This window comes from Corvus brachyrhynchos, unplaced genomic scaffold (assembly GCF_000691975.1).
Source record: "Corvus brachyrhynchos isolate BGI_N302 unplaced genomic scaffold, ASM69197v1 scaffold4, whole genome shotgun sequence".
NCBI classification, from domain to species: domain Eukaryota; kingdom Metazoa; phylum Chordata; class Aves; order Passeriformes; family Corvidae; genus Corvus; species Corvus brachyrhynchos.
Window position 1 is genome coordinate 7,939,507 of NW_008237878.1, and position 11,198 is coordinate 7,950,704.

At 42.4% G+C, this 11,198-nt stretch overlaps 1 protein-coding gene across 2 annotated transcripts; it reads left to right on the plus strand.

Moving 5' to 3' along the window:
- Nucleotides 1–153: 153 nt before the first annotated feature.
- On the plus strand, nucleotides 154–4,840 carry CCDC51 (coiled-coil domain containing 51). Of its 2 annotated transcripts, none has more exons than XM_017732549.1 (5): nucleotides 154–512; nucleotides 1,216–1,445; nucleotides 1,570–1,916; nucleotides 2,230–2,394; nucleotides 3,133–4,840. In XM_017732549.1, exons 3-5 carry the CDS (start codon nucleotides 1,599–1,601, stop codon nucleotides 3,907–3,909), a joined length of 1,260 nt encoding a protein of 419 aa, XP_017588038.1. In that variant the 5' UTR covers nucleotides 154–512; nucleotides 1,216–1,445; nucleotides 1,570–1,598; the 3' UTR covers nucleotides 3,910–4,840. The 2 variants fall into 2 exon arrangements, with proteins under 2 accessions (XP_017588038.1, XP_008630476.1); XM_008632254.2 differs by lacking the exon at nucleotides 154–512 and adding an exon at nucleotides 519–908.
- The last annotated feature ends 6,358 nt before the right edge of the window (nucleotides 4,841–11,198 follow it).

Consider the following 11,198-nt stretch of genomic DNA (forward strand, 5'->3'; position numbering starts at 1 on the left):
GCGCGGGCCCCGTGCGGAGGGGGGGCCCGGTGGAAACGAGTCCCGCTTGCCACCGGCTCTGTGTGTGCGGCAGCTTTTGAGAGTGTGTTTGTCAGTGACTGCAGGCAGAGGAAACGTTTCTTGCGAGGAAAGCAAGAGAGGAACCAGGCACGTCATCTCAGATTAAGCTTTCACAACTTTCTTGTGTCGTCTGAGCTCAGGCTGAGATCACGTTCATCACAGTCTGTGACTGCCTGCATAGAAATTCTTCCTCAAATCTCAACTTTCGCTCTGTTTTTTTTCTATAGTCCAGTAGCCTAAATATTTGGTTAAACTCTTCAGGTAGTAATGCAATTAAGAGAGGGGAATTTTGCAGTCTGGAACAGGCAAAATTGAGCTGACGTTTATGTGGCCTACAATGTAGAGTAGGTGTTTAACACTGCTGTTAACAGTAGATCTGTGAGTGATGCTGGCAGGAGAGAGAACTTCCTTCATTTCCATGTTCTTGTGGGTTTGATCTTCCATGTTGTTAGGTGTGTAAAACAACTGGTAAGATTTTCATAATGCCACTTGGTGTTATTATTAGCTGTTAGAAATAGCAAGGAATGAACCTGTCATGGTCAGAATTTTTCCAGCTGGTACAATACTTTTTTTGTGGAGATGCCTGTATTAACCACCTAAAATTAACAAGGAAGGCTGTTTTAAAATAATTAAAAATACTATGCAGCAGCTATCAAGTTTTCTCAATAATTCATGTTTTAATATTATATTAGTCAAAACCTAATATAGTCATGCTCAAATTTCATACAAAACCTGACTGAAAAGTTTTCCTGTTTCCAGTTCTTAGAGGAATGTGCCTCAGTCAAACTCTAAGATCATATTTCAAATCAGTAGACAATAAACTATAACTAGCAGCGTGCTTTTGCAGGGTAAGCAAGAATTTTAAGCTCATTTTAAAATGCAGCCCTGTGTGTTAGAATGCTGTGTGTTCCCTGACTGAGATTTTTCTATTCTTGTGGCTCATCCTGGTTTATTACTTTTGTAGGCAGTCTCATGGGAATACCTGTGTTCAGCACTTCTGGGTTTTCCCTCTGTCCTTTATGTTTTTGTCTTTGCATCCTTCAACACTTCCTGTATCTGTGCAATTTAAGATAAAGAGAATGATCAAGCCACACTTCTTTTTTTATGAAGATTTTGTTTCCTCTCTGCCTTTTTTCCTTTTCTGTTCTTTTGCAGAGATGTGAGTACCTGTAACGCAAACCACATCGTGCAATCACTGCTCTGCTGAAGCACTAAATTTCTCTGAAGTCGCTCCTGCTGTTATTGGATCTGCACATGATCGTTGTTCACGTCGTGGGTGAATTAGTAATCAAGAACCATGAAGCATGGTGGGACTACTTCCTAACAGAAAATCAGAGATCTGTGACACAATTGCACTTTATTGGAAATTGTGGAAAGTTCTCTAGGTAAGCAGTGGTGTAAAAGTAGCAGTGGTTTAGCCATTCTGGAGTTGATTGGTTTTGGCACAAATGTCATTGAAGAGCTGTGAATCAGCCATACTTCAATAACATCTCTTCTTCTTCCTTGTAGCACTTTTGTTTAGTGATTAAATTCAAGACATGGGGCCTATGAAATACAAATCAAGTGTGTCCTCAGTGTCCTGTGGTCTGCAGTATCACCATTCGTTGATGAAGTGGAGTCCAAAAGGGAATTTACATGTGGTGAGGACTTACTGCCCATCGGCGCCCAAGAGGCCCGAAGCCAAGTCTGCAATGGAAATGGCCATGGGTCTCCTTCATCGGATCACGGAATCAGGGACTGCTATGGGAAAAAACTCCCTCCAAAAAGTGTCTGCAACATGCAGGAATTGGTGGGACAGATACGAAGAATTTGTTGGAATCAATGAAGTTCGAGAGGCTCAGGGAAAAGTGACAGAGGTAAACATGGAGATAATGTGGAATTTTTAAAATTGTGAATAGAGCTATATGAAGCATAAACACTGGCTGTGAGGCAGAAAAGGTTATCCAGGGAGAATTATGTCTTTTCTGCTTTGACTGTCTGTGTAGGTACTGTGAATGTGTTCTAAGCTATGCATGTAGTAAATAGAGCTTATTCCTTGATTGAAACAGAGTGTGGCTTATTTTGTTCTTGGTTTTTTCCCTCCCCCCACAAAAAAAAAAAAAATTGTACAATTAGCAGTTTAGGTCTGTATGGTAATAAGTGTCTAAAATAAATGCTCTTTCTTCTCAGGCAGAAAATGTCTTTATGATAGCTCGAGGGATAGTACGAGAGGCTCGTGAAAATGTAGAAGCCCAACAGATTAAACTGAAGGAAATTCGGGATCGCTTAGACAGGGTCTCTCGGGATGACACCCAGTATTTAGAACTGGCTACTCTGGAACACAGGTTGCTGCAGGTAATTTGTTGGTACTTAAGGTTTGGTGAATATGTTGCAAATTTGTGTGCTTTGTTTCCTTCAATAGTGATTGATTGTCTTTGTAGATGCAGTTTAGTTCTGAAATAAGTGATCAGAGTTAATTTCTTAAGGTACTTGTTTTAGTTAGTTACTATCAATGGTTTGGTCCTCTGTGCAAATTGTATGTGTTAATGCTAAAATAGAGTGGTAAATTTGGAGAATAAAACTGAGGATAGCGAGCCTAGAAAATTAATTGTTCTAGTGGTGACCTCTACATGAGTAGTCAAGAAAAAACTTCCATTTAATGAATTAACCCTCTGTGGGATGAGGAAACTCCTTTCTGGTTAATTCATGGAAACTCTCTCAGCTGCCTTTTGCTGGTGTCTGGAGAAGTCAGCAGGGCTGAAACAGGGAACATTATGGGGAGTGAAAGACCTTGCTCTCTCATACCTGTTTTCTATCATCACGTGGCAGATTCTCATGTACAGGATCTTCAGCTGTGATTCCTGACAACCTTTTCCATTTCTCAGACTTAAAATGATGTCTCAGTGACTTAAGTAGGATTAATAAAGAAAATCCCACATTCAAGGGAAAATTTCTGAAACTACTAATAGATGTTCCTGGTATCCATTCCTTCATCTGCACTGGGGTTTGGGTGTTTGTTTGGGTTTTTTCCTTTAGTATAGACTTTATAGCTTCATATTATACCTTCTCCTTTCATCACTGTATTTCTTGCAGGAAGAGAAGAGGTACCGAGCTGCATATTTAAATGCAGAAGAGTCTGAGAGAGAAAAATTCTCTCTCTTCTCCGCAGCTGTCAGGGAAAGCCATGAGAAAGAGCGCACAAGAGCTGAAAAAACGAAGAACTGGTCTATTATTGGCTCTGTACTGGGAGCCATTATAGGTGTTCTTGGTTCCACCTACGTCAATCGAGTAAGGCTGCAAGAATTGAAAGTCTTGGTGCTTGAAGCACAGAAGGGCCCAATAAATTTACAAGAAGCCATCAAAGAACAGGCCTCCAGCCATTACTTGCAGCAGAAAGATCTCAGTGATGTCATAGAAGACCTAAAAAACGTGCTGCAAACAACAGCATCGCGGGGAGTGAAAGAAGGGGCTTTGTTAACTAGAGAAACCAGGAATGACTCCATAAAAATAGATTCTCTTTTAATGCCTTTAAATGAACAGCTAAACTACATTAAACAAGTCAGTTCATGTCTAGGGAGTTTACAACAGCAGTTTAACAGTCTGCAGGAAAGTATCACGCAGGTGCTGTCTGAGCTGCAGAGTGTCAAACTCGCCATGCACTCCAGACCTACAGAAAGAGTGATGCCAAGGCCTTCAGGGGAGGGCAAGGGCCAGGCTGCTGCTGTGAGAGATGTGATTTTGGAATTGTGTGATACCGAGCGGAGACTAGAAACGCAAATCAAGAGAAGTTCTGTTTACAGCACTGCATTGACATGTGCTATGTTTGCCATTACTCTGCCTGTACTCTATATCATAGTGAAAGGGAACTGATCCCTAATTAATTGCCACAACTTATTAGATTAATAAAGGCAAACTTGCACTCTAAGTACCTGGAGTACAAGTCCAAATAAAGCTCCCTTAGTGTTTCTCATTATGCCTTCTCCTGTATATTTGAAAAACTTGAAAAGCCTTAGTCCAGTACTGCTGCAGGCTCCATGTCAAGTCTCTGTCACACTGCGCTTTTTAACAAGCAAAGGAGATGCCGCTGTTTGATCTGTTGGTTTCATTCACTGTTTCACTCTTACTCTCTAGTCTTGTGTGTCAAGACAGCACTCAAAATGTCCCTCTCAGCCCCAAATTGCACCTGTGAGGCCCAAAATGGCCCCCCTCAGGCCCCAAGTTGTACCCCTGGTTGCTCCCAGTGCCCCATGTCACCCCACAATGGTCCCAATTGTTCCCATCAGACTCTTAACTCACCCCACTGGGCCCCAGTTTGCATCCCCAGCGGCCCCAGTAGCCCAAGACAGGCCCTGTAGTGTAATCAGGTACATTTTCTGGGTACCCTGACCCACAGATTCCTGTACCCCGCCCCGAGCCACTCTCTGCGGCCCCCAGCCACCTCCCAGACCCCTTGAGATTCTGGGATTCAGACAGATTTATTGCTGGGACAGACAGGTTTTGGGGCCTGACCCATGGTCTGATGTCCCTCCATCCCCACTGTTCGGCTCTCCCCGAAGTGTGGGCACAAGGAGGAGTCTTCTTCCAGTTCCACAGTGCCAGAACTGAGCCGAGGTGATTCCCCCAAGTCCTGCGTTCCCCCAGAGCCATCAGTGTCCCCCTGTCACCTCCTTCTCCCCCAGGACACCTTGAGATTCTATTACATCTTCACCACCCCACACTGAAGCCACTACTGGACCATGTGACAGCACCTCAGGATGGATATGATACAACTGATATAAAATACAGTGATTTTCACTCTGGAGTTGGATTTGTGATTTCCTGTTCCAGCTGTTCCTTTGCTGTGTCATTGACCTAAGTACCTCATGTATAATTCTCTATATTTTGCTCCTTATTTCTTCATAGTTTTGCCATTTGTTCATGCACAGTACATCAGGAGTCGTTTTAACAAACAGCCAGATGATGAATCTAAAATACAGTGAAGTTACACGTCGTAACCTTTTCCTAGGATGGCTTGTTGTGAAGTATCCAAAACATTTCTGAAGGTTCAGCTCTTTGTTACTGATAGCTGCATGTCCTGCCAGGCTTGCAAGCAAAAAAAAAGAGGCAAAGGGTTCTGATACAGAGCTGTATGAAGTATCATGATGTTTATTCTGACAGTATAAGCCAATTATACTTTCTCTACAGACTCCTTAACCCGTCATTCCCAAGGTATTTTGTGGTTTTAGTAATCATCTATGGAGCAATCACTTTCTTATCCTTGCTAGTATCTCATTGGAACTTTCTCTGGGTTTGTCATTTTGGGGTTTTTTTTCTAATTTTGTCCTGCCTGGAAATTGAAATGCTACTCTACAGCAGGTGCTTTTAAGCCAGTACATTAGCAGTAATAAACACAAACTATTCCAAAATAATATTTGGAAAGGAGTGAAAGGTTCAGCTGCCTGTTTTCCCTGGAAGGATGAAAATTGGCTGATTGAGGCAAAACACTTGTCTGAACAGCTGAACATCAGTATCTGTGTGTGGCCTCACACAAGGTTTCTGGTATGGCTCAGATAAGAAATCATTTTCTCCCCGTGATGGCAGCAGATAGGCAAATCCAACGTGGAACTCCTGCGTCACAAGCACTTCTGTGGGACCTTTGCAGACAAAGGAGCAGCATGCTCACTTCATGTTGTAATGCCTCTGTGTAAGCAACTCGGAATGAATCCTGTCTGATACACACTCTGTGTGGTGGGACTTTTTCCTATTTTAAGAGAATTTGAGGTTTTGATTATAAACTCCTAAGATGGCAAGATCTTTGGGACAGGGACATATGTGGCACCAACTTCATTTGGATCACTGGGTGCTAATGACAGAATAAAGAAACAGTGTTAGGAATGATCTTTGGTGATTCACTACCTGTAAGAGAGATGAAAGTCCAAAAGGTAGTTTGGGGAAGTGCTGATTTACACATTGATTATTTGGAGTGTGAAGTGAGTAAAAAGTATTTGTCAGGGAAGCAGTTGGATCTGCTGGCTTCAGAACTGGGATAAAAACTCCCATACACTTAGCTGTATCAAGAAGTGTGCATACAGATCAATAGGATTTTTCAAATCTATAATATTTAATTTTATCATTTCACATATATTTTTACAGGTTATATTTCTTGCAGGAGCTTGATGAAAATGAGACAAATGTGTAGTTAAAGGGGAAGGACTAGTACAATGGTTCTATTTGTAATTTGCCACACTAGTCACTGAGAAGTTTGTTCTGGTTTGGAGTTTGAGGTTTTTTTCAGTTTAACTACATAAAATTGGCCCCCCTTACTATGTAACTGGCTGAATTTATTATTTGACATCACTGAACATGTGGATTATATATATCAGCATGGTTTTTAAATGCTGAAGGCTAGGCAGCTAAACTTGAAAGTCATGGCAGCACTCACTGAATTGTACTTGGTGGCATCAAAAATGAGCAGAGGTCTGAAGCTAAACTTTTATACAATAAATGAGAATACAAAACCAAGAGCTGTTTATTGCTCTAAAGACATCTGCTTTTTACCCGTTTAAAGAGAGTATTATGGTAGTCTGTAGCTTTAACTCTATGTAGATTTACAGGAAGAAAAAGTCAGTCAAGGACTGTATGAACAGTCAGTAAACTATAGCAAATAAATCTGTAATAAATGATTGTTCAAAAGACATAACCTGAAATTTGAGAAGAGCTGGAAGGTGTGATGTGTATCAAGATGAAAATAACTGGATCTTGCCCTTTGTAGGGAGTTTTGAAGACTCAGGAACAGATCCTGTGTGCAGCTGGCACAGCTCTGTGTTACAAGTGATTACCATGGCTCGCTTAGTTCTGCTCTTCCTTGCTAAATCCTCCTATGTGAAGTGACAGCAGAATAATTTCAATTAGGAAAAAACCCTTGTAATTAACTGTGACTATATAATAATTAGGAGAGAAGATTTGTGTATTCCCTCAATCCTGGATTAATCATCACTCCATTGTGGCAATGATCTACTGTATGTGCACCCCAAAGCCAGAAGGTGTGGCTGCAGCAGTGGCAGCTGTACCTGAGCTGGCTGAAGGCAATAGCCAGGAAGATGCTATAACATGGACTATATGTATAATCTGTTTAGTACTTTGTGCTAAACCTTTGTCATGTAACACAGACAGCAAATACATGAGTTTGAACAAAACCAGCAGAGCTGTCGTATAGGGGGTGTTTACCTGGGCACGCACCTCAGTTCAGGTACATTTGCAGCAGTGATTTACACAAGCACTTGACATCTCAGTGCACGTTTCCTGATGATTCAGCCAGGACTAAGTGAATACTTTGTTGCCTGTGCTCTTCAGGTCTATTCTAGTAAAGAAAAAAAAAAATTACCAGAAAAAAGGCCAACCCACATTCTGTTGTTCTGTTGCATACCTTTGGGTTATTAAAAAGGTTTTATAATAGATAGTTGAGTTTCACTTTTGGAATGAGGTCTCTCAGCAGATCCTTTCTTCAACGAGTAAGTTCTGCTTGCTAAGGCCTTTTGAGACTTGAATTCTTGCTCTCTTAGCAAAGACCTCTCTCAGCAGGATGGCTCAGCCAGCCCTGTGCCCCAAATGCTCATCCGAGGGGGTGGTGTTCGCAAAATCATGTACAGGTCTGGTGAGGCCAGAGACTGACCTGGGTACTGTGTATAGGTCAGAAGAAGCCAGTGTTCATTCAGATTAATTCTTCTGTCTGGCAAGACACAGAAACTGAGTTAGAACCTGGTAAGAGCAACAGGAAGCCCTTTGATAGACATTAACTATAGAAAAATGGGTGGCAGTGGCCTGAGCTTGGCCCATGCTAAGCTATTTTGAGTTCTTACTGCTTCTTGAAAAACCACCAGTAACTCAAAAGCAAACAGCTCGTGGCTATGGAAATAACTTTGAATGAGGTCACTGCAGACTTCTAACAGTAGGTGCATTCTGAAGAGAAAAGTTGCCCTTCCTTCCACTCATGAGAGAACTAGAAAATGTTGCTTAAGAAGACAGGACAAAAGCAGTTAGATGTAGTGTCACAATCAGGATATATATTTATTTATTTATGCTTGAGTTTTAAATGTTCCAGCATTCTAGGATCCTGGTCGGAAGTTGCAGGTGCTCCTGTTGATTTCTTTGCATCTGTTTGTTTGGAAAAGACAGTTCCTTTCACAACATACCTTCTAAAACAAATACTTCCCTCTTTGTGGAGCAGAGGAGTGGTGGAGATGTCCTGTTTACCTCAGAAACAGGGTTGAGATTTGCAGTAGGAGTGAGTTTCATGAGCTAGGAAAAGGGAGACAATGCTGGATTTGTCCATAATATATTTAGATCTGTATTTTATTGCCAGATTTTTGCTAGCAAGTTATATTCATGACCTCACTCATAAAGCATAGAGAAGTGAGATTTCTGGTGCTTGGCAGTTGGATAATCTGAGAAGGTCTGTGCTTAAATACAGCAACAGAGCTCCAAGATAAAGGGATTGCCACAAGCATCCCAAGCTTGTTTTGCTGTGTTCTGCAGGGAGGAAAGCAAACCCATGCAAATAGGTGTGTGCTCAGAGTCTGTTGCTCTATCCCTGCAGGTTCTGGGGTGTTGGGTACTTTTTGTATTCAAAATCCAATCCTTAAACACCAACAGACTGCTGCCAGCAGAACTGTAGGTGCCCAAGTGGCCATAACAAAGACCTTAATGCTGTTTCTAAACGTTCTGATAAACTGAAAGCGTGAAAGGAATGGAGTCAGATACGAACCTTCTGTTGGTCCCTGAATTACTGCTCTAAATACACTTTATTCCCGGAAGCTATAGACAGTATTCACATATCCCTCGTGACTTTCTTAACCCGTCTCATCCCCTGCTTGGAGGGGAGGAAGAGTAAGAAGGAAATCAAAAGGAGCATAAGCAGCTGCTAGCCTTGTGATTATCATAATAGTTACGTAAGAAACTTAGCTAACCTGCTTAGAACCAGACATTAACAAGGGGTTTTACAGAAAAGGATCCTTTAGGGATTTAAATATACTAAAAACAACACAACTAACCAAACTTTCTGAACAAATGAAAATCAAAGATTGTTTTAATTTGTTCCTCAATATGTTTGTTCTTTGTGTGACACCATTTTCAGCTGTATAGTGTTTGAAAATTAGCTTTTTCTCTAGAGTTTGATTGGTTTGTTTGGGTTTTTTAAAGAACTGCAAAATTTTTGTGCAGACTGTTAAAAACTCCTCCCAGAAGGGGGAATGTTTAATCCCACAGTGGTTTTATAATATCCTTGTCACTCAGGAGTGCTATAAGAGGGGTGGGAGGGGGGCACTATAACGTCTCTAAAGTGCACAGAACCTCTTCTTGTCCTGCTCCCAAGGCAGGCCCTGTATCCAGTTCCCTGCACCAACCCTGCCATGGGACAGAAGGAAAAGCTTCTCCTTTCAAACATGCTCTCATGGGGGTTTTTGCTGCTTTTTAAGTGAAGCTTGCAGATGTTTTTCACCAGACAGAAGGGGCTGCAGGTTGGGACTGGCTCTGGAGGAAAGGCATGAAGGGGATTAGTGTTTTGAGTCAGGAATGGGTTGGAGCAAAAAAAAGTTGGGATTTTTTTTTTTTTAAATGCTCTTAGTCACCCAGACTGGATTTTGGTGGATGCAATTTGAGTGCAGTTAAAATGTCTCTGATTAGTGAGATGATAACTCAGTGAGCTCTAAGCTGAAGAGCGATTCAGCGGGTGGGGTGTGGTAATAGGATGGCTTTTTCTGTGTTGGGAGAAGAACAAGTAAGGGATCATCTCCTCATGGGAGTCCTCGTGGGCTCTGCACACAGCAGGCCCCAAGGACTCTTCAGCATAATGAAGGGCCAAGGAGCAAAGGTCCAGAGAGGCAGCCAGCCTCTCTTTCAGTTGCCTCTGAAATAATCCTTCCTTTGGGAGACTGTGGTCATGCTGCCAGATCCTGGGGACTGTTCAGCATCTCTAAACTTTCAGATATATTTTTTCCTTCATAAAATTTTGGGGCTGGGGGTGGGAGTATGAGAGACTGGTGTATTGTAACAAAGACAGTAGATGTTTAATGACAGTTCTGGACATGGGATTTGTACCAACTATGTCCCTCTGAAATGTCAGAAATGCATGTGGGAGGAAAGCCTGATTCAGACTTTCAGAGCAGCTTTATGTCTTCAGTGGAGATCTGTAGCTTCATCTGTAGCCAAAAAGAAGTGATGGGCACCCCTGGCATAAGGCAAATTCTGTACCTTGCCCAACCCAGGCCAGTGCACTCTTCCTCAGTTTGCTTTTACCTACAGCTCCTGCATCACTTCTTCACATCCTCAGAAATGTTTTCTTTTCTACACACAGAATTTGTGGCTAGGTGCTTAAGGCATAACTCCATCTTTTGTCTGCGACTGCCAAACATCTGGCAGTCAGCTCTGTAGGCAAACGACCACTACTTACACTCAGTCACTGCATGTATAGCAAGTCAGTTGTTAGACTAACTGTATATTCGCTGATCAACAACACAGCAGAACACAGCACATCTGGGGAACACAGAAGTTACAGTGTCAGCGAGAAAAATGGGAGCATTAATTCTGTCCCTCTGTAGAGCTGTTACTGACAGAACTTACCCCTAATTCAGAGAGAGGATTTTATGCAGTCAGTTCTCAGTGGCAAGAAATGCCTTTGTCTCTTACATAGAGCGCCAGCCTCTGCTCTGCTCATAACTGGAGCTTCCAGCTTCTCAGGAATAAAAATCACAAAACCAGCAGTCAGTTTATATTAGACATATCACTTCAGGCGCTTCTGATTTATGGTGCTTTTGTCACCACCGACTTTCAGCTGGAACGGTATGTCCTTCGCTGTTTTGCAGCGGGAGATAAACTATGCTTTTGTCACATTCTTCAATCTCGCTAATGTGCTGGTACACTGCAAATTGGATCTGGGCTGTGCCTAAGCCTCCCGATGCTGTGTGAGTACAGGGCGACAAACTTCCCACTCACTCGCACCCCTTGGCTGAGGAGAGCCGAGCACAAAGGCTTGTCGAGCCTGACTGCAAAGTTATATTGCTACAAACGCAGAGACAAGAGAAATGCTGCCATTTCTTCAAAAATACACATCTTTAAGCCCAGCTCTCATCAGCGGCGCCGCGGACCACTCTGGCGCAGCGCAGCGCACTCGGACCGGCCGGCAG